The 20,702-nt window shown below is 42.9% G+C and overlaps 2 protein-coding genes across 3 annotated transcripts in view; both read left to right on the top strand.

The window, feature by feature from the left end:
• The window catches only part of LOC117403116 (bifunctional glutamate/proline--tRNA ligase-like), a 48,488-nt gene extending 42,888 nt beyond the window's left edge, over window positions 1-5,600 (top strand). For both annotated transcript variants that reach the window (XM_034005121.3, XM_034005120.3), the window contains exons 30-36: window positions 137-292; window positions 501-698; window positions 1,103-1,276; window positions 1,860-2,020; window positions 3,247-3,325; window positions 3,734-3,798; window positions 4,847-5,600. In XM_034005121.3, coding sequence (XP_033861012.3) covers window positions 137-292; window positions 501-698; window positions 1,103-1,276; window positions 1,860-2,020; window positions 3,247-3,325; window positions 3,734-3,798; window positions 4,847-4,997 — 984 coding nt within the window. In that variant the 3' untranslated portion in view covers window positions 4,998-5,600. The remainder of the gene's footprint in view (window positions 1-136; window positions 293-500; window positions 699-1,102; window positions 1,277-1,859; window positions 2,021-3,246; window positions 3,326-3,733; window positions 3,799-4,846) is intronic.
• A 3,135-nt stretch (window positions 5,601-8,735) lies between these two features.
• LOC117403117 (calcium/manganese antiporter SLC30A10-like) lies at window positions 8,736-19,895 on the top strand. Its single transcript, XM_059024793.1, has 6 exons — window positions 8,736-9,421; window positions 10,258-10,314; window positions 12,791-12,886; window positions 14,990-15,070; window positions 15,789-16,028; window positions 16,949-19,895. Exons 1-6 carry the CDS (start codon window positions 8,881-8,883, stop codon window positions 17,338-17,340), a joined length of 1,407 nt encoding a protein of 468 aa, XP_058880776.1. The 5' UTR covers window positions 8,736-8,880; the 3' UTR covers window positions 17,341-19,895.
• Window positions 19,896-20,702: the final 807 nt, after the last annotated feature.

The following is a 20,702-nucleotide window of genomic DNA, read 5'->3' as shown; positions in this document are numbered from 1 at the left end:
TAGGACTTGTACTTCCACAGTATATTACACAAAGAGTTTCTTTAGGCCTTGCGTTGCTGTCTGCGCTCTCCCCTCTCTGAGCGCCAGGGGAGTGGTACCTGGTGCAGTATCTGACCCCGTCTCATGTCCCCTCCAGGTGCTTCTGATCCTGGAGCTGTACGCGCAGGTGTACGAGGAGCTGATGGCCATTCCGGTGGTGAGGGGTCGGAAGACGGAGAAGGAAAAGTTTGCCGGGGGAGATTACACCACCACGGTTGAGGCCTTCATCTCTGCCAGCGGCAGAGCCATCCAGGTGCGGAGGGAGGGGAACCGAGAGATATCGGGGGCGTGGATTTCTGTTTTAAAGTCTGCAATATTAAAACCTTAAGATTAAACACTTAATTTTTATATAAATTACAACGTTTAAACTTTAAACTATGTACCTCAGTCGATATCTAGCCCAGACTAACTAACACCCATTCCTCCGCTGATCTAACCGTTCCCTCTTTCTCTCTCTCCAGGGCGCCACCTCTCACCACCTGGGTCAGAACTTCTCCAAGATGTTTGACATCACGTTCGAGGACCCAAAGCGTCCGGGAGAGAAGCAGTTTGTCTTCCAGAACTCGTGGGGTCTCACGACCCGCACCATCGGGGTGCTTACTATGGTGCACGGGGACAACATGGGGCTGGTGTTGCCGCCCAGGGTGGCCTGTCTGCAGGTGAGAGAAGGGGAGGGAGTCAGAGCACTGTAACCATAAAGGATGGTTGGGTGCAAACTCTATACTCTGTCCTTGGTTTTAAAAGGTTTTGTTCTCCTGGTCGCAGGCACTAAAACCCTAAAGCAAAGTTGTCTGTCCAGAACTAAATGTATAAATGCTACAAAAGGCTAGCATACCCCCCCCCCAGCAGTGGTCTTGTCATTTTGGGTCACTGTCTGATGTAATGTCCAGCAGGAAAATAATGAAATAAACTTTTCAATGCATTTTCTGTTCACATAGTAAAACCACATGCAGATCAATCACCGATCACCAATCACTTAGCTTTATCAGCCTATTGATCCCTCCTTGACATCACTAAATGATTTCTCTAAGCCCCCTCTTTCCTCTTTCCTATCCCGGGACAGATCATTATCATCCCTTGTGGGATCACTGCCTCCCTCCCTGAGGAGGAACGAGACACACTCCTCAGAAAATGCTCCCAGTATCTCGACAGACTTCAGAAGATCGGGATTCGGGCCAAGGCTGACCTCCGAGACAACTACTCTCCCGGCTGGAAGTTCAATCACTGGGAGCTCAAGGTACTATATGCACTCTCAGACAGTGTCTCTCACATACGACTGCTCTCCGCTCTTTCATCCGCACTCTCGAGCAGCTACAGTCTCCACTCCACCCTATCTCTCTCTGCTCCAACACTCCCTATGATACAGTATAATACAAGGCATCTATTCTCTCCACTCCTCCTCACTCTCCCTGCCTTTCTGCTCTTACACTGCCTCTGATATAGTATAGTACAAGGCTGTTATTTCTGCTTGCCCATCGTTCCACTTACTCTTTAAGTTATGTCGTGAGCTTTGCTGTTCTCTTGCCCACCCAAAGTGCTCATGAGAAGATACTGTTGTACCATAAGAGACAGTCAATTGTACATATTAGCTTATTATAAATCAAGTTTTAATTAAAATAAGTAAACAACACAAGTAATGTCGTTATCCATGTCTTTACAATTTCTGTCAGCTGGTTTACCAAGCCAGACAACACATATGGCAAAATAAGATGTACTAGAATGTTCTGAGAGTGACTTCATGATTTATAATATTAAACATGTATTTTATTAACTTGCTAGTTGGTCTGTGACGGTGACCCCCGTGTGTGCTTCTCTCTCAGGGTGTCCCGCTGCGTGTGGAGGTGGGACCCCGTGATATGAAGAGCGGTCAGTTCGTGGCGGTGCGCAGAGACACGGGAGACAAGCTGACCATCAAGGAGGATGAGGCAGAGAACAGGATGAGAGACCTGCTGGAGGAGATCCAGACTAACCTGTACACCAGGTACACACTGACACACTAACATGCAGCGCTGTGTACAGGAACTAACCCAGGTACACACTGCCACAATACCATGCAGCGCCGTGTACAGGAACTGACCCAGGTGCACTCTGCCGCACTGACACAATACCATGTAGTGCTGTGTACAGGAACTGACTGAGAGAGACGGAGGGGACACAGCACACACAGCAGCAGTTGGTATGTTTAAATTAGTGTATGATGCCAGGCAGTGCTCTGTACAGAAACTAGTAAATCCTTGCCAATCTTTTTAAAGTTTTATATTTTACTACCTAATTCCTAATAGTGTTTTTGTGTTAAAGTTTATAGAATAAGAACATTTACAAACGAGAGGAAGCCATTTGGCTCATCTAAGTTCATCCGGTTCGTAGAAGCTGATTGCTTTCAGAACTTTGTCAAGTTGGGTCTTAAAGGATCTAAGTGATTCTGCCTCAACAGCATGATTAGGCAGCCCATTCCATACCCTTGCCACAGTGTATAGAAGAGTCTCCTTCCCTCTGTCCCAAGTCTATCTCCACTTAATTTCCAACTGTGTCTTCTGTTCCTGGATTTTGTCCACCCTGATTCCTCTTTGTTCTATGTAAATAGATTCAGTTCTTTAAGCCTTTCTTCGTAGCTCAGTCCTTTAAGTCCTGGCCACTGTGTGTGAGTTCTGATGCTGCTGTCTGTACTGTCCACAGACTCTTGAACGAGAATTAATTTCAGTTCCTCCCCTCCTGCTGCTGACATGGTTTACAAAAAGAAAACTGATAAGTTTGTTAAAGCGCCGATGAGATATTTATAATAGATGGGTGACGCTGCAGACATGATGTCTGGAGTTTTATTGAGTGGTAAGCTGCACTGTACGCCATGACTTCAGAGACTTGTATCTGCGAGAATGTTTAGTGCACTGGATGACCTCATTATCGCTAGAAAAACAAGGTGGATCCTCCAACAATAGCTCTCTAATCAGCCAAATTACCCTTATCAAGCTGCTTCTCGTATTGGAGCGGAGGGTCTGGGAGGCAGGCAGTTTTGTTTAGTGGTTAGACCTGAGGGACTGGGAGAGGTAGGGAGTGTGGTCTAGTGGTCAAAGCTGAGGGACTGGGAGGGAGGTAGTGTGTTCTAATGATTAGAGCAGATGTTGGTGTTTTTAATTTATTCAGGTATTGATTTGTATATAGTTGCTGTTAATTGCCTCTTAATTCCCTTTCTCTGCTCCCTCCTCTCAGGGCGTCCAATGACCTGAAGAAACACATGGTTGTTGCCGACTCGATGGAGCTGTTTCAGAAAGAACTGGACCAGGGCAAGGTGAGGGGCTAGGGGTTGCTGGAGACCAATACCGCTTTCGACACTGCACTTCAATGTATGTGTTCGGTGGCTACCTCTAATCAAGTTGAGAGTGTATTTCTTCCACACTCTGCTGTATCCACAAAACAATGATCAAAACTTACACACGAGATCAGCGAGACGCGCCCCACTCTAGCGGGATCATGAAGATTTACAGTTGCTTGGGACTGGGGTGTTTTTTTAAAAATGCTTTGGTATGGATTTGCATTGCTTTGTAGTAATAATAATAATAATAATAATAATAATAATAATAATAATAATAATAATAGTTCTAAATTCACTGGATAGCATCCTGGGTTTGATTTCACAGCAGTGAGTTGTGGGGTGATCTCTCTGGACTGCAGTTTTTTTTGTTTGTTTATCTCGCAGATTGTGCAGATTCCGTTCTGCGGTGGGATTGAGTGTGAGGACTGGATCAAGAAGACCACGGCAAAGTAAGTAAAGAGGAAGGAGGGTCTGTAGAGGGGAAGGAAGTGCATTATCAAAACATGTTCCAATAGCTTTGTATGACAAAGATGGAAATGACACTGCTGATGCATAGACATTACAGCTTTGCTTTGAGTTTAATTTGACACATATACAGGGAGAAAGCTAATTGGCTTATCAATAAAAGTATATCTCTGTAAGGCTTCATTAGATTTCTCTTTTAGAAATCAAGGATGAAGCATGTTTTGCTTTGCAATGTCTTATGCACCCCAAAGTGACGCTCATAGTCAATCTTTGAAAGGCCTGTGCACTGTAGTTACACAACGCTACCTCTATATTTCACTAATTTAGGTAATTCACTGTTAGTCCATGATGACAGTAATTTGGACACATGCTACATTTTGCTTTGTAAAATGTTATGGGGAAAACTAAGCGTTCTGATTGGTTGTTAGTGGTCACATGTCCTTGCAGGAATTTTTGCACTACCGCACGGGTCTTAAAACTAAAATTAACTGCATAAAAATCAAAGTGCTTTTGGGTCAGCATCTTTTTTAAAGTGAATTTCGCAGCCATTACAGGTGGTTAAGAACTACAGGCCATTTACATATTCAGCTTGTTCTAATTATACATTAGTCTAACCGTGTCAGAAAGTAAACAGAATCTAATGAATTTAAAATGTTAATCCATTTCCTTGGATGTGTAGTTTTTTTTTAAATTTTGAAACCTTGATCTGGTCAGCCACGAAGAGTACGCCCTTGTTGAACGCCCCGGTCTTTAGTAGCGAATGCAGTCATTTTATAAGCGCAATAACACACTCCAGGGTGTGCTGTAGTTATAAAATGACCGTACTTACTTGGCTTCTCATTGTGACTCATAACGCACCCAGGGCATGTGGCAATTAACTACTGTACTGTCGTTGTGTGTTATTGTTTACATGTAATGCCCTTTCACTGTTTTTTTTTGTTTTTGTTTTTTTCTCTCCTCTTTGCCCTACTTCAAGGATATTCAGTGGCTCAAGATCATGTAACTGAATTGATAGTTTCTCTTTGGTTGTAGGGACCAAGATCTGGAGCCTGGAGCGCCCTCTATGGGAGCCAAGAGTCTCTGCATCCCCTTCAAACCCCTGCAGGAGCTGAAGGCTGGACAGATGTGTGTGAGTGGCAAGGAGCCTGCCACGTACTACACGCTGTTCGGACGCAGCTACTGAGGAGAGAGCGAGCCCAGCTGAGACAGACTAGTCCAGTCCTCACTCCGGTTCACTAATATCAGACACACGCACTAGTCCTGCACCCAGACCTGTTTTTTACAGCTCCCCTTGAATCTGAGCAATCAGTCCTGCTGCTAAACCTGTTCCAGACTGACATCACAGTGCATGAATAAGTTTCACTGGAGTAAGTTAATAGCAGTTGTTCCTGTAGCTGTATTTAACAAGGGGTCTGGTTGCTCCTGTTAGTTTTAATAATACACTTCATTGAGGGTAGCTCTGAAACCCAGGACAGGGTGAAAGGCTATCGTGGGTTTCAAACCTTGCCATTGTTAATGTAATTATTGTTGTTTTACGGTGCAGATCCCAGGGCTCAGCAATATTAATGTAACCCTAGTGTTAATATTCCTGACCCAAGGAGAAGTAGCTCTGCAAAAGTAACACATTGGTGTGTTTTAATGGACTAACCTGCTCTCCGCTAAATCTCTTGTGTAGACCCTAACCCACCCACCCCTCTTCAAACTGACTGCTAAAGCAGAAAGTGAACAGGTGTTGTTTTATCAGACAGTTAAAGCTCAATAATAAAGAAGTGGTTGTAAAGTACAATTGTGTTTTATGTGTTTTATCTATCAGTAAAGTTTCCTAATAGTATGTATTTTATCATCTTGTTGACCTTCATATGTAATGCTAGATCAAGGTGTCTTTATTTTAGGGTTGTTGCTGGTTTAGACTTTAAACGATAAAACATTTTAAAATTGTGAAACATTTTGAATATTTTCTACGTTTTACCAATGTCAAAGATAGACATAAAAGCAGGAGATAGGGGTAAGTCTGTGGCTGGTCATTGTAATATGGTCTGAGGCTGTTTTTCACTGGCATTTGTCTTCGAATTAGTCCAGGATCTCACTATTTAAGGTTTCAAATGTGCAATTTTGAAAGAAACGCATGGTATATCAAACATGTATTTTCATTTGAAAACATGACATCTGGTACTACGTTAGGTTATTAAAATATGTGTCCTAGAAAGTTTCTATGCCTTAAAAAGGACACTTTGTTTTAATATACCCTCTGGTAGTACCATTAAAGGTGAAACCATTTCCATTTAATGTTATGTGCAGTCATAAGTCCCATTGTATAAACCAGTGGTGCGCAAACTTTAAATGGCGCCCCCCTTTTTTAGCTTACATTTTGTTTTTTTTACATTTAGCGAGTGAACATTTAGCTGACATGTTCAACCTAGGTTTCTAACAAATAAATATGTGAATTTAAATATTTTGTTACACTTGGCAATTCAACATTTAGCTAACATTTCTAACAAGTGAATCAGTGAAAAAATACATGCAACTTAAATCTTTTTTTTTATTATTATTTTTTTTTATTTAAACTTGCCGATTTCAACATTTACAGATACAGCTGAAAAACATTATCGATATCGTTCAGCAAAATCTAAAAAAATTAATCAGGGTTGTCACAAAATAAAGTATGCACACCAGGAACGAAACAACAACACAAATACAGCACGAGTAAAACAAAAACATTTTGTAGCTTGTCACGAAAAGACGCTTTGCTCCTTTTGTGGAGACAAAATAAAAAAAACAAAAAAAAAACACTAAAACAAAGGAAACAGTTTGGGAATACCACCTGATGTGATTATTGAACAGCTAATGTGATTATTATTATTATTGGTAAACATTATTAAAACAAAGAAGCGTCATTTTACCTAAATACGAAACCAGTGTGTGGTGCTCCGTGTCACTGACGAAAATTAAGGTGAAATAGACATACCATCAATTTCCAATTGTTCCGCTATTTCTTGCCATGTGGCGACCTTTTTATTGTCTTTATAACCACAGACACTAGCATCACAAAGAACATTATATATATTTTTATTTTAATAGTTCAATTCTCATTGATATCGATTTTTTTTTTTTTTTTTATTTCTCTGGTAATCTCTGCGTGAGCAGACTGTCTTTTCTGATTGGTCTATTGCGCAGCGAACAGCGAGTAGTGCAAATACAAATAAACGTATTTCTGTATTTGCTCGCTTCATTCGCACCGTTTGCTTTGCTTGTAGTGTGCATTACTCCATTTAAATAAATATTTTTAAATTATTTTTATTCACTCGCTCGCGTCCTTTGCGTCTGGTGTGCATAGCCCTTTGACATGCAAGCCCACGCACATTGACGCGTTTGATTTGGCATTGTATGCTGCTGAGCTGCGTTTTCATGGCGACGTTTGTTAACATTTATGTATTCAGCTAAATCTATTTTTTTTGGTTACATCTAGGAGAAAATGCACGATTTACATTAAATTCTGGGAAAAAATACCTGTAGAAACATTAGTGCTTCTCTTGTTTGTTTGTTTTTTTTGTTTTTTTTTTTACTCTTTTTACCTCCGTTCACTGCAGTTTCACTGACACTCTCACCACTTCAAACATAATTTCTCTGGTTCTACGAATCCTAGAGTGATCATCAACGGCTCATTTGAAAGGTAAGGAACTGGACTAATTTGGCTGTCATTTATGGATTTATTTTAAATGTTCTATCCTTTTAAAAAAGTCATAGTTGCGCCCCTCCCGCCCCTCATTTTGCGCACTACTGGTATAAACCCTTGCCCTGCTTGACACAAATGCGAAACTAACAATTGAGCAAGTAACATCAGTGAGCAAGATAAAGATAATGGAGCTGGGTCCAGCGAACTATCGGTAACTGACCCTCCCACCACCACCCCCTTTTGACCTGGCCTCAATACTCAACAGTACACTGACCAACGTCCGTAAGAGCCTCACCTTTGGACTGCCAGGCTACAGTCTTCCCCCAGCATTTTGACTCTGCTCACCCCTGCTCAGTGCTGGCCTGCACAGCCAGCTGGTGGACGTTCACCACTCCCCTGGCTTCACACAGTCCTGTCCGTTCTGCTGTTGCAGAGATTGGGTTGTCTTGCTGATTACCGGCTTGTGACTACAAGGATTTCTCAGGGTGTGGTAACCCGAGAAGATATCCAACAGAGAGGGGAAGAGAGAATTGGGGCAAGACAGGAGAAGCAAGAGGCCCTGTGGGGGTTGTGAAGAGATAGGGAGATGGGATTTTGAAACAGAGTAATATTATTAACCAGGCAAGGGCCTGGGTCTGTTTGGAGATGTAAAGTAACTGCTGAAAAGAGCAGGAGTGAGAGATTGTGAAGGGATGGGTCGCTACACTAGGAACTCATACCGTTTGATCGTCATCTCGACCATGGCCCTGTTCCTGGCGGAGCTGGTGATTGGCTACGTGGGGAACTCTGTGACCCTCACCTTAGATGCCTTCAGCGTGTACTCCCACCTGCTTTCCATGATAGATGGCTTCTCCGGGGTGCGGCTCAGCCGCATGCACCGCCATCGCAGGTTCACCTTTGGACTGTTGATAAGCTCTCCAAGGCTACAGTCTTCCCCCAGCCTTTTGACTCTGCTCACCCCTGCTCAGTTCTGGCCTGCACAGCCAGCTGGTAGACTTCTCACCTCCTCACCACTCCCCTGGCTTCACAGTCCTGTCCGTTCTGCCATAGCTGAGGTTGAAGATTGGATTGCCTGCTGATTACCGATTGCGTTGTGACTGCAAGGATTTCTCAGGGTGTGGTGTTTTGACTACTCGTGGTCAGAACTGTTGTTACGAAGAGAGAGAGAGAGACAGGTAAACAGGGTGGCAAAGAGAGGGTGACGCGAGAAGATATCCGACAGAGGAGAAGAGAGAATTGGGGTGAGACAGGAGAAATAAGAGGCCCTGAGGGGGTTGTGAAGAGAGACAGGATTTTAGAAACAGAGTAATATTATTAACCAGGCAAGGGCCTGGGTCTGTTTGGAGGTGTAACGTAACTGCTGAAAAGAGCAGGAGTGAGAGATTGTGAAGGGATGGGTCGCTACACTGGGAACTCATGCCGTTTGATCGTCCTCTCAACCCTGACCCTGGCCCTGTTCCTGGTAGAACTGGTGATCGGCTACATGGGGAATGCTGTGACCCTGACCTCAGACGCCTTCAGCGTGTTCTCCCACCTGCTCTCCATGATAATTGGCTTCTCTGGCGTGCACCTGAGCCACGTGCGCCGCCATCGCAGGTTCACTTTTGGGTTGACGCGTGCCGAGGTGCTGGGTGCCTTCTGCAATGCCGTCCTGGCCACCGCGTTCATGTTCACTGTGCTGGCGGCATCCTGCAGCCGGCTGGTGAGGGCGCGGAGCATGAACAACGTGGGCCTGGTCCTCATCATGGGCGTCGTGGGGCTGGCATTCAACATCATCTCCTACACCGTCTTCATGGGCTGCTGCTGGCCCTGCAAGCACCCAGGGAGCCAGGAGACAAGCACTGCAGTGCCACAGGGAACAGGTCTGTCAAGCCATGAGACAGCAGCTCAGTGGCTGGTCAATGCTGTCTCAGTATCTTTTCTGAAGCCATTGGGTCTTTTTTTTGTTTAATTTAGTCGTTGCCAATTATTATTTTTTATTATTTTCTCCGGATTTTGAATGGCCAATTATTTTTAGGCTCAGCTCACCGCTACCACCCCTGCGCTGACTCGGGAGGGCGAAGACAAACACACGCTGTCCTCCGAAGCGTGTGCCGTCAGCTGACCTCTTTTCACACTTTGGACTCGCCATGCAGCCACCCAAGAGCTACAGCGTCGGAGGACAATGCAGCTCTCGGGCAGCTTACAGGCAAGCCCGCAGGCGCCCGGCCAGACTACAGTGGTCGCTGGTGCGTGGGGAGCCGAGGACACCCTGGCCGACCTAACACTCCCTCCCCAGACGGCGCTCGGCCAATTGTGCGCCGCCCCCTGGAAGCTCCTGTCCTCGGTCGGTAAAGGAATAGCCTGGACTCGAACTCGCGACGTCCAGACTATAGGTCACATCCTGCACTCCATACGGAGCGCCTTTACTGGATGCGCCACTCGGGAGCCCCCCAGCCATTGGGTCTTTTAAGGGAATAAGATTGTCTTCTCTTCTCATTAATGTAAGTTATGCTATAAAGTTGACCCTTACACTACTAAGTAGCTTCAAATTACATTTTACTTTTTATTGTCCCCTTACCCTTTTATTATGTTTGCGATGTCTCTGAGGGGTTCTTATTGGAAGGAGTGTTTCTTGAGGTCATCTTTCTGCTCCGAGTTCTTATTAGAAGGAGTCTTTGTTGAGGTCCTCTTTCTGCTCAAAGAGTTAATAAGAACAGTGACTTCATGAAGAATCTGAGCTTAAGCCTTCACTTGTTCTAAACACATCATGTTTCTCTCTCAAATGAAGACACACTGACAGAGGTCTGGCCCCCAGTATCACCAGGGTCATCCTTCAGTGAGAAAGGTAAGCTATGCTTCAGTGTGGAAGGCAGTGGATTTGAGTTGCTCAGTGGTTAGAGTTCTGGGCTGCAGTGTGGAAGGCAGTGGGTTTGAGTAGATCAGTAGAGTGCTGGGCTGCAATGTGAAAGGTAGTTGGTGTATACAGAGCATTGAAGTATTTTACACTTTGCAGATTGATATTTAACAGTTTAAGATATTAAACTGTCTCTGTTGGGTTATTTCACCTATGCGTCTAATTGTTTTACAATGTTTTCTCAGAGAAATGGTTTTATTATTGTAATCAGTTCAGTTCTGTAAATCAAAGTAACCCAGTCACTCAGAGATGGCTCAAAACTGAAGGGCTGGGAGGGAGGTAGTGTGGGCTAGGGGTCAGAGCTGAAGGGCAGTGTGGAATAGCGGTCAGGGCTGGGGGACTGGGAGGGAGGCAGTGTGGTCTAGTGGTTAGAGCTGAGAGACTGAGAGGGAGGGAGTGTGGTCTAGTGGTCAGAGCTGAGGGACTGGGAGGGAGGCAGTGTGGTCTAGTGGTTAGAGCTGAGGGACTGGTAGGGAGGGAGTGTGGTCTAGTGGTTAGAGCTGAGGGACTGGGAGGGAGGCAGTGTGGTCTAGTGGTTAGAGCTGAGGGACTGGGAGGGAGGGAGTGTGGTCTAGTGGTTAGAGCTGAGGGACTGGGAGGGAGGCAGTGTGGTCTAGTGGTTAGTGCTGAGGGACTGGGAGGAAGGCAGTGTGGTCTAGTGGTTAGTGCTGAGGGACTGGGAGGAAGGCAGTGTGGTCTAGTGGTTACAGCTGAGGGACTGGGAGGGAGGCAGTGTGGTCTAATGGTTAGAGCTGAGGGACTGGGAGGGAGGCAGTGTGGTCTAGTGGTTAGAGTTGAGAGACTGGGAGGGAGGCAGTATGGTCTAGTAATTAGAGCAGGAAGGCTCTTGTCTGAAGCTCGTCCTTCAAATACAAGCTCATACTCCATGTTTGTTCAGTTTGCATCGGTTAGCTCTCCTTTAAGTTGAGTGCAGAATAATTTATATTTTAAACTCAATGAAAAAAAGCACGCATTACATGTTAGTGGTATTCATTCCCGGGGTGATGTGTTAAACAAACACAATGCTGTACATGCAGACCAGCTCAGTTCTTTCTTAATTGTTCTAAATACCTACTCACTCAATTGGTTAAATGCAGTGCAAGTCAATCAGATTCAGAAAAATACAAAACAATGTTTTGTTTCATGAAATTGCTCTTTATACTGTTAAAACTTGCATGTATTTCTATTATTAATAGTTTTGTTGTTTGTTTTGCAAAAGGGGGATCCTAGTGATAAGATAAAAGACCCAGGTCACTTCAAATGGGTCCCAGCTAGACCAAGTTGAATATATAAATAAACAGGAAATACATATGTCAAAGGTATGGGAAATATTAGGGGGGGAAAGCCAGGTAAACTATAAACTTTGTGTAAGGATTTTATTTTAGTCATCTGATCTGCTTTAGACTTCTTAACAATATAAACTTTCCTCTACAATGAGAATAAAGAAATACCCTGGAGTCCCTTTTTGCGCTGCCCTGGGTGACTTGGTTCAATATAAAATGCTGCTGTTATCTTAACCAGTGTATTATTCAAAGTGCAGAATATTAATGGCTAAACCCAGTGTACCAGTCAGCGCTACAGAGAGCAGGCATGTTAAGAGAGAAGCGTGATGCCACAGAGAGGCGCTTTGTGTTTTGTTTTATTTTTTTTTATGTATATAACTTTCCAGGACATAGCCCTTGAGATGCATCGTCTCGTTTACAGAGGGGTCCTAGGAGGCATTCCACCCCCCACCCCATTAAAACAGCAGTAAAATGAGGAATAGGCCCGTAGAACATTTACCTCCAGCATTCATATAAAGCAGATCATATACGCTTAAATGATTTTGTCACATACAAAAAACTAAATAAAATACCTATATCTGCTTTTGGAAAAACATGAATGATTACAAGCCCACATTCTTTAGCCCAGTGTCCTATACAAAAAAAAAAAAAAACATTCTAAACCGGCCTCCTGACGAAAACTTAAATAACGCTCATTGGTCTTAAAAAATCGTTTATTTTATTTGCAGAACCATAATACCTCCAAATAACATATATCGTTATTAAAGGAGGCAACCTCAGCAACCAGTGGAATATTTTACTAGAAAACAGTTGAAATGCTGCAGAATAAAAACACGATATAATACAGGACCTGTGAAAAATTAAACGAAATGTGAAAAATGAACTATAGACTGTTACCTACATTTCAAGTTTTACATTAGGATGTGTTTCATGTGTAAACTAATGAATAATACAATGTTCTTTAAACGCTGGGATAGCAGCGCTACTGCTTCAGATATTTAATAAATACCAACAGGGTCGAGGAGGACGACAAGGAGTCTTTTGTTTAACGCTACTCTGCTTGTAATGTGGAAATGAGTGCGTTTTCATTTCCAAACTATATATAGTGGTCTGTTTATTTTCAGATGATAAAATATCAGACTTCAACTGCAGTAACAGAAGTGGGCCTGTGCCGGGGGAGAAGGCACAGCAACCGGCTGACGCTGTGGACAGACTAACAGGTGATTTTCAGATTTCAAACCAACACAGCATACTTATCTGTTTATTTGGTTACTGGTGTGACTGTAAATGAGAAATGCGCGCTTGTTTGAAGCCCTTCTCGTACCAGGAAGGGGCAGCGTGTGAAATATTGAGAAGAGAAAGGCTGTGTGGTTATAGTTACCACACTCAAAACATCCAGAAAGGACATGAGTGTGTGTACCTGTATTTATTTATTTATTTATACAGGTTTACATGAATTTAAAAACATGTTTTATTTTTCCAGCAGTCTTTTAACGCGTTAGTGTTTTTTTATTTTTATTTATTTTAAACATTATGAAAATCTCATAGCAATGGGCAGCACTGCTTTATGTTGGTTAGACCTGCTGGTTTTTCAGCTGGCCCTGTTGGTTCAGGAGACTTGGTGCTGGTTAAACTCTATCGTATAGACCTGCTCAGTGTCCATTAGAGGCCAGTCATAATTCCCAGCTCTCAGCTGCTCACCAGTGGTTGTCTGGATTTCAGCAGTGATGTAAACTGTTACCAGTATAGCAAAAGTTAAACGGTAAAAATGGTAACAATATTTGATCAGCTGCACCGAATGCCTTATTTTCAAGTGGTTTCTAGGGGCCAGTCGCCTGCTACACATCAATCAAACTGCTGCAATCCAGCAGTGGGCTAGGATGAATATACATTTCAGATGTGATGTAGGGCTAGGTCTCCTAATTTGACATAGCCAAATAGTTGAGGTAAAAATAGTCAAATAGGTCGACTAGTCGCCAAAATATTATAAGTCACGCACTTGATAATGTCTGGAGCTCTGTTTGTGAACGTTCTTTTTTGTAACACTTCGATGTGTGTGCACTATATTTTAAAACTGCTTTTTAAAAAGTATTTATTAATTTTCTAAAATGTCATTCATATGCTAATGGTTTGCAACCATGATCGTTACAACCACTTGACAAGCGATTATTCGGTTACCGGTTTCTGAAGCTTTTCTGTTGGACTGAGGCATTTTTATTTGGTGTGTTCTTTAGCAGCCACTGGTTTCAAAATGATAATTTGGCTTATCAGACTGTGATACTTAGGGCTGTAGCTTGTGCTACACTTAGAAAGATTGTTCTAGGAATTTAAAAAAAAAAATATTAATTGTTGTTTCAAAACTAGAAGTAAACAGCTGAGTGCTTTTTAAGAGGGTCACTCCCTACATTTATGTCTGGTGCAAATCTTTCCCTGGTGTAAAAGTAAAAAAAAAAAAAAGCAAAAGCTAACTAGATCAAAAATAATATTCTAATTCAAATTACAGCGACTTCTATAGTTTTTATAAACAGACGTTAAATAAATGGTATTTCACTTTGTATGAAATCAAACTCTGATCAATTGTACAGAGAGTTCAAGTTCACACTGCGTTCCAGCGCAGTGTGAACTTGGCACACTGCGCTGGAACGTGATTTGCTGAGCTATTGAAGGCTATATCTTGGGACCTGCTGGTCTGATTTTGCAGAAACTGTGCATGGAAATGTACTAATCGACATGACGGGGTTGAGGGTCATGGTATCCTACCACTTCATGGTGCCGTCCTGTTAGTTTGCTCTTGTTAAGCAGGCACTTCAGAACAGCTTCATTACAAAGTCCTCTCCATTAGACTAATCGGAGAGATTGCTGATTGTCTACTTGTGCTTGAGTAGAATAACTGATATTTTACACTCAGTAATCATACAGAACGAATGTGATGATCAGCACATTCACACTGCTGTTCCATTGCCTGCTGGTCAGACCTGTTACGGTAATAAATGTCACCCTGGATAAAGGCGTCTGCTAAGAAATAAATAATAATAAAGTCCTTTTAATATATGACGATTATCATGCAGAATCAACTTGAATTAGCCATTCTTCCTCTGCCATGCATTGCTGCAAATTGAACATTGATTGATTGATTTATTTTTTTTAAATTTAGAAACTGAACCAAGTACAATTAAAGATTTTTGAAAGCCTGGCCCTGCCTGCCTGTTTGTCTGTCCTTCTGCCTGCCTGTCCGACCGTCAGTCTGTATGTCCATCTGTGTGCCTGTCTGTCCGTCTGACTGCCTGTCCGATGACAATACATAATCTCTTGTTGGTATGCAGTTCCTGCAGTGCTGAGCAACAGTGCTCCAGACAATCCCGGCAAGAGGAAGCAGAGTCAGACAGCGGCACTCAATATCAGGGGTGAGCATGTGGCAGGGATTCCATTTGTATTTCAGGATCTGACTATGGTTCTGACGGCCTCTTAGAAGACTATCATCCTCTCTCTCCCTCTCCTTTCTCACCCTCCTCTCTCCTCCCTGCTCTCACACACTCTTCCCTCTCTCCCCAGATGTGTCCTCCATGTCACAGACGATGCTCTTGGGTCGGTGGTGGTGGAGGTGTTGTCTTTCTCTCTCTCTCTCTCTCTATCTCTCTCTCTCTCACACACACACACTCTGCTTCCTCTCCTTCTCCTCTCTTTATCTTACCTCGCCTCCCCTCTACTTCTCTTCCCTCTCTCCCTCATGTTGTCCCCCTCCTCTCTCTCCAGGCGTCCCCTCCATGTCACAGTCGATGCTCTTGGGTCAGTGGTGGTGGAGGTGTTGTCTCTCTCTCTGTCTCTCACACTCTGCTTCCTCTCTCATTCTCCCCTCTCCCTCTCTCCTCCCCTCTCCCTCATGTTACCTCCCTCCCCTCTCTCCAGGTGTTCTCCTCCATGTCACAGTCGATGCTCTTGGGTCAGTGGTGGTGGAGGTGTTCTCTCTCTCTCTGTCTCTCACACTCTGCTTCCTCTCTCCTCCCCTCTCTCCAGGTGTTCTCCTCCATGTCATGGGGGATGCCCTGGGCTCGGTAGTGGTGGAGGTGTTGTCTCTCTCTCTGTCTCTCACACTCTGCTTCCTCTCTCCTCCCCTCTCTCCAGGTGTTCTCCTCCATGTCATGGGGGATGCCCTGGGCTCGGTAGTGGTGGTGGTGGCTGCCTCTCTCTTCTACGCCATGCCTCTCCCCCCGGACGCCCCCTGTAACTGGCAGTGCTACGTGGATCCCAGTCTCACCATTATCATGGTGATCATCATTCTGTCCTCCGCATTCCCACTTGTTAAAGAGACCACCGCCATCCTGCTGCAGATGGTGCCCCGTGGTCTGCGAGTGGATCACATCAGTGAGTACACACCCCACACCACTTTAGCTCTCTCACATGCATAAGCAACTGTGAACAGGGGACTTTTTCATCCTGAAAAAAGAAACAAGGACCAGGGGTCATAAATGGAGATTGGAGATTAGATAAAGGGGCATTCAGAACAGAAAATAGGAGGCACTTTTACACAGAGAATTGTGAGGGTCTGGAACCAACTCCCCAGTAGATTCTGGGATCAATAAGCTACTAACAACCAAATGAGCAAGATGGGCCGAATGGCCTCCTCTCCTGTAAACTTTCTTATGTTCTTTTGTTCTAACACAAGGCTACTGGGAAGGGAAGCACAAAGAAAGCTAGTTATGAAATTGATGTTTACAGTGAAGTCAATTGCTTACTAAGCAAAGTAATGCAAAATTAATGTTTGAGGCATTCAAGGCTACACTGTAATATTAACCATGAAAGTGAAACATTGAGCCCACAGTGAAACCTGGAACAGCTCAGACTGCTTTGCAATGCGGGTCTGCAGTGACCCTGAATAACAGGGAGCTGTCAGGCAGCTACTGAAACAACTTGTTGAGGGTGCCTTGCCCACCAAAGAATTCAAAGCAAGAAACCAAGTTTCTATTTTGTTGCATGGGAAAACAAGTCTCCCCTGCAACGAGTTGCTTATAAAAAGAGTGTTGGTTATCCTGTAAAATAAAACAATAAACATTTGCATGAAATTAACATAGCTATGTTGGAGAGTCTGCGTCTAGGTTATGTTCTCGCAGCGCGTAAACTGATACCCGCTTTCAGCCTCAGTCCGTTCGCTTCTACTCAAGCTGATATTCCCTCATGCATAGACCTCCAGAGTCCTCTAACCCTGTATTATATCAGGCCTTTACTGTGGAACAATTCCTCAGCTGTGCAGTTGCTTGCCTGAGCTGGCAGTCTCTGTGTTACAGGGGAGGTTCTGGCCCAGGTCCCGGGCGTGCTCAGTATCCACGAGCTGCACATCTGGGAGCTGGCAGCGGGCCGAAACATTGCCACGCTGCACCTCAAGTGCGGCGACTCAGGGGTCTTCCAGGGGGTGTCCCAGCAGGTGCGAGAGATCTTCCATAATGCAGGGGTGCACGCCGTCACCATCCAGCCCGAATACACCAAAAAGGACCAGGACCTCCTGGCCTGCAACGCCCCCTGTCTGTCGGAGGACTGCCGGACACTGGGCTGCTGCAACGCCACTCAACCCAGCACTAACGCAGAGAGACATGACGAGCTGGGCATCGCCATCCTGCCAGAGCACTGCCCCTCACAGTACAGCAGAGACAATGTGGTGCTCAAGGTCACACAGTTATAGACCAGTTATAGTGACAACATGACTGTGACACTGAGCAGATAACCTGAATCACAGCTGGCAGTGGTGGCAAGCAAACTCCTGCAATCCTGGGACAGTTTGCTGTTTCTGTTTTATTTTCTGTTTGGTTATTTGTACAGATAGTACTGTGTGGAGATGGTCTTTTTCTTTGTCCAGGTTTAAATTAGGCTCTATTGTACTCAGATACTCCTGCAGTTTACGTTAATGAATTCTGTATAAAGATGAATGTTTGTAACATTACCTTTGCAGGGTAACTTACTGTATTTGCTAGAAACTTAACCAAACTTTTTAGTTCTTTGGCTATTGTTGTTGTTTAGTCACGTAAGTAAATGAATAATGTAGTTGAAAGAAGGCAACAATGATGTGAAGTCTCTGGTCTCCCCCACACTTCTCACTGGCTCAATAGAGAGGTTGTAAAGGGGAGTCTAAGCCTTCCTTTGATCTACCAGCTCAAGCAGGGAAAAAAAACGTTACCACTGTATATTTGCAAAGTAATTTCGCTGTTGAGATAATGAAGATACAGTCAGCACTCACATATCAGGCCCTATAAAATGTTGACTTCAGTGACAGTTAAACGAGTGTGACGCATATCTGATTATTTCATCTGATTTGACGTGTATGTAGGTGAGCACGCTGTAACCTGCCCCCTACCACCCAAACAACCCCCTGCCCTGCACACACACACACACACACACACACACATTTCATACAGAAAGAAAAAAACATGACTTAGGTTTGAGGAACTGTACAGGGAGAAATATATTGTAGCGCGCATTGTTCTTTTCTTTGGCACTGTTGCCATTTTCTTTTTCTTATTTTTTTCTTATATCTGACATCACAAGAGATGGATCATGATGATGGTAGATCGTTCATGGAAGATTTGATTCAGCAGGGTCAAGGTAGGATATTTACAGCAGTTTGTATCGAATGTTTAACTATTTGAGGACAGTCCTCCTGTTTTGTTTTCCATCTTGAGGGGTCTTTCATTGAAATTTGTTAGCGCACGAGTTGGGTGAATAGCACAGCAGTAAAAGACAAAAACTTGTCTGTTTTTTCAGGGAACACAAAAAAAGATACAATGTCAAAAATACATAGCTGAAAGGACTGTGTTTTAAAATAAGTAGGCTTCCATTTAGATATATTGTAGTTAGTTTTGTTGGTACAGTACTATATTTTCAACAGAAGTATTTTAATTCAGTATCACTTGCCAAAAGAGACGACACGTGGACTGTAATACAGTACATAATTTTAAATCCGGTAGGTATTGTAGCAGTATGTAAAATTCACCATTAACTACTCAACAGCAAAATTAAATCAAAAAATGTTACCCATACACGGAACCGCGTAAAACGTAAAAAAGCAATACAATTTAGCAAAAGTTTCTAGAATTAAAACAGTATCCAAAGTCAGTATTCAAAATTGCACAATACAGTGCTCGATAAGGCCCTAATGTCACAGTTCACGTGCAAATGAAAATGCACAAAAGCAACTAAAGATCACAGATTTAAAAAAATACATCGCAGTATCTAAAACTGTTTATTGATTAACTGTTTTACGTTACTGTAGCTTGTCTCGTTCGCTTTGTGTTGGCTGCATTTTCGTCAGGTGTTACTGGAGGAAGCGCTGTGTAAATGCACAATAAAGAATGATTTGGCATGCGAAAATAAAAACACGGGCTGTAACGGATAATTAAATTAATTGTAACACTGAAGAGATGCGCTTTGTTTCAGAAAACCAGTGACGGAGTCGGAAATCGCCTGTGACTGGTAAGTGCATTCATTAATATGGATTGATTTTATTCTTAATACAAGAGCGATAAAACGCGACTGACGTGTATCTGGGTAACGGATATCCAAGTGCTGACTGTATCGTGTTTTAAAATGAAAATAACTATAACAAATGTTATGTTTAACCAATTGGAGTCCATGATGCGTATCAAATATCTATTTTTTTTAGCTTAACTAGTTTAAGACAGCATTTAAGGAGTTTTTTTTTAAAAACATGAATTTGTTAGTTATTATCCTTCTGTTTCTTCTCCTGATCCGTTTCTAATTACTCTGTGTACAAGTGCTGATTTCAGTAAAAAAAAAAAAAAAAAAAATCTGTTTTGCATTCTGTATTATTAGCAGTGTGGAGTAGTGGTTAGGGCTCTGGACTCTTGACCGGAGGGTCGTGGGTTCAATCCCAGTTGGGGGACACTGCTGCTGTACCCTTGAGCAAGGTACTTTTACCTAGATTGCTCCAGTAAAAACCCAAACCGTATAAATGGGTAATTGTATGTAAAAATAATGTGTAAAAAATAATGTAATTGTATGTAAAAATATTGTGATATCTTGTAACAATTGTAAGTCGCCCTGGATAAGGGCATTTGCTAATAAATAAATAAATAATAATAATAATAATATTGATAATCCTTTATTTTAAACTATATTACTGTTTCGTGTCTTGTGATTAGATTGGCTACATCTGTTATACGGTGCTATGTATTAAATGTGGTTGCATTTTACCAACTAGACTGTTTCTCTGTGTACTGGGGTGTCACTTTTGTGTTGTGTAATGGTCAAGTGTACCATGAAGTTGTTTCTATTAAATTAATAGCTCGCCACTTATCTCACAAAGTATCTGCACAGCCTTGTATACAGTACCTATATGTTTAGATTTTTTGCAAAACCATATCCGGAAAACATATCACAATAAATGTACTTATTTAAAAAAAAGAATGGATTACACTGTGCCTGATCAAGACAGGCTTCTAGAACCAGCATGAAATCCAGGTCTCTTTTTAGGCTCCTGGCTGTGTCCTTTGAATCGTAATTCTGTACAGTAAAAAAAAACGTCTCACTGCCCAGCTCTGAAAATTGACAACGTAGTGCCTCTGTTTCAACCCCCGGGATCATTGTCAGAGCTGTTATCGGATCGAAACCTGTAAAATAGTAAAAACAAACATTTAGTGCATGTCAGTAACATAAATAATCACGTGAAAGAAAGAAATAAGAGTTATACTTAAAAAAATGTGTATTTTTTCTGTCGCAGCCAGGACTATTTTTTCTATCAACTTTAAATTCCTATTACATTTTAGGATTTTATTTTACTGGCCTGCATCGATTTAATGTTCCTCAGATAAGTAAAAACAAAGTTTGGTTTTCGCCAAATGAAAGACACTGTAGGCAGATTTCAAGTTGAAGGTGTTATGTTTAATGTTCAGTCGTTCTGAACTGCTATCACTTTGAGAACTGTCTCAATGGTTATCGTAAACAGACAACAACGGTTTTACGGCAGTCATCAATGAGCGAACAGACATGTTGGCCTGAGTGTTAAACACAATAAAAATTCAGTCTTGAATT

The sequence above is a fragment of the Acipenser ruthenus genome, chromosome 5 (genome assembly GCF_902713425.1).
Source record: "Acipenser ruthenus chromosome 5, fAciRut3.2 maternal haplotype, whole genome shotgun sequence".
NCBI classification, from domain to species: Eukaryota; Metazoa; Chordata; class Actinopteri; order Acipenseriformes; family Acipenseridae; genus Acipenser; species Acipenser ruthenus.
This window is presented reverse-complemented; position numbering and strand designations above follow the sequence as displayed.

Excerpts from the sequence above, each read along its gene's own strand:
- LOC117403117 (XM_059024793.1), top strand. The coding sequence starts at position 8,881 with ATGGGTCGCTACACTGGGAACTCATGCCGTTTGATCGTCCTCTCAACC. Across the intron at positions 10,315-12,790 it reads GTCATCCTTCAGTGAGAAAG|ATGATAAAATATCAGACTTC; the intron begins GTAAGCTATGCT and ends GTTTATTTTCAG. Across the intron at positions 16,029-16,948 it reads TCTGCGAGTGGATCACATCA|GGGAGGTTCTGGCCCAGGTC; the intron begins GTGAGTACACAC and ends TCTGTGTTACAG.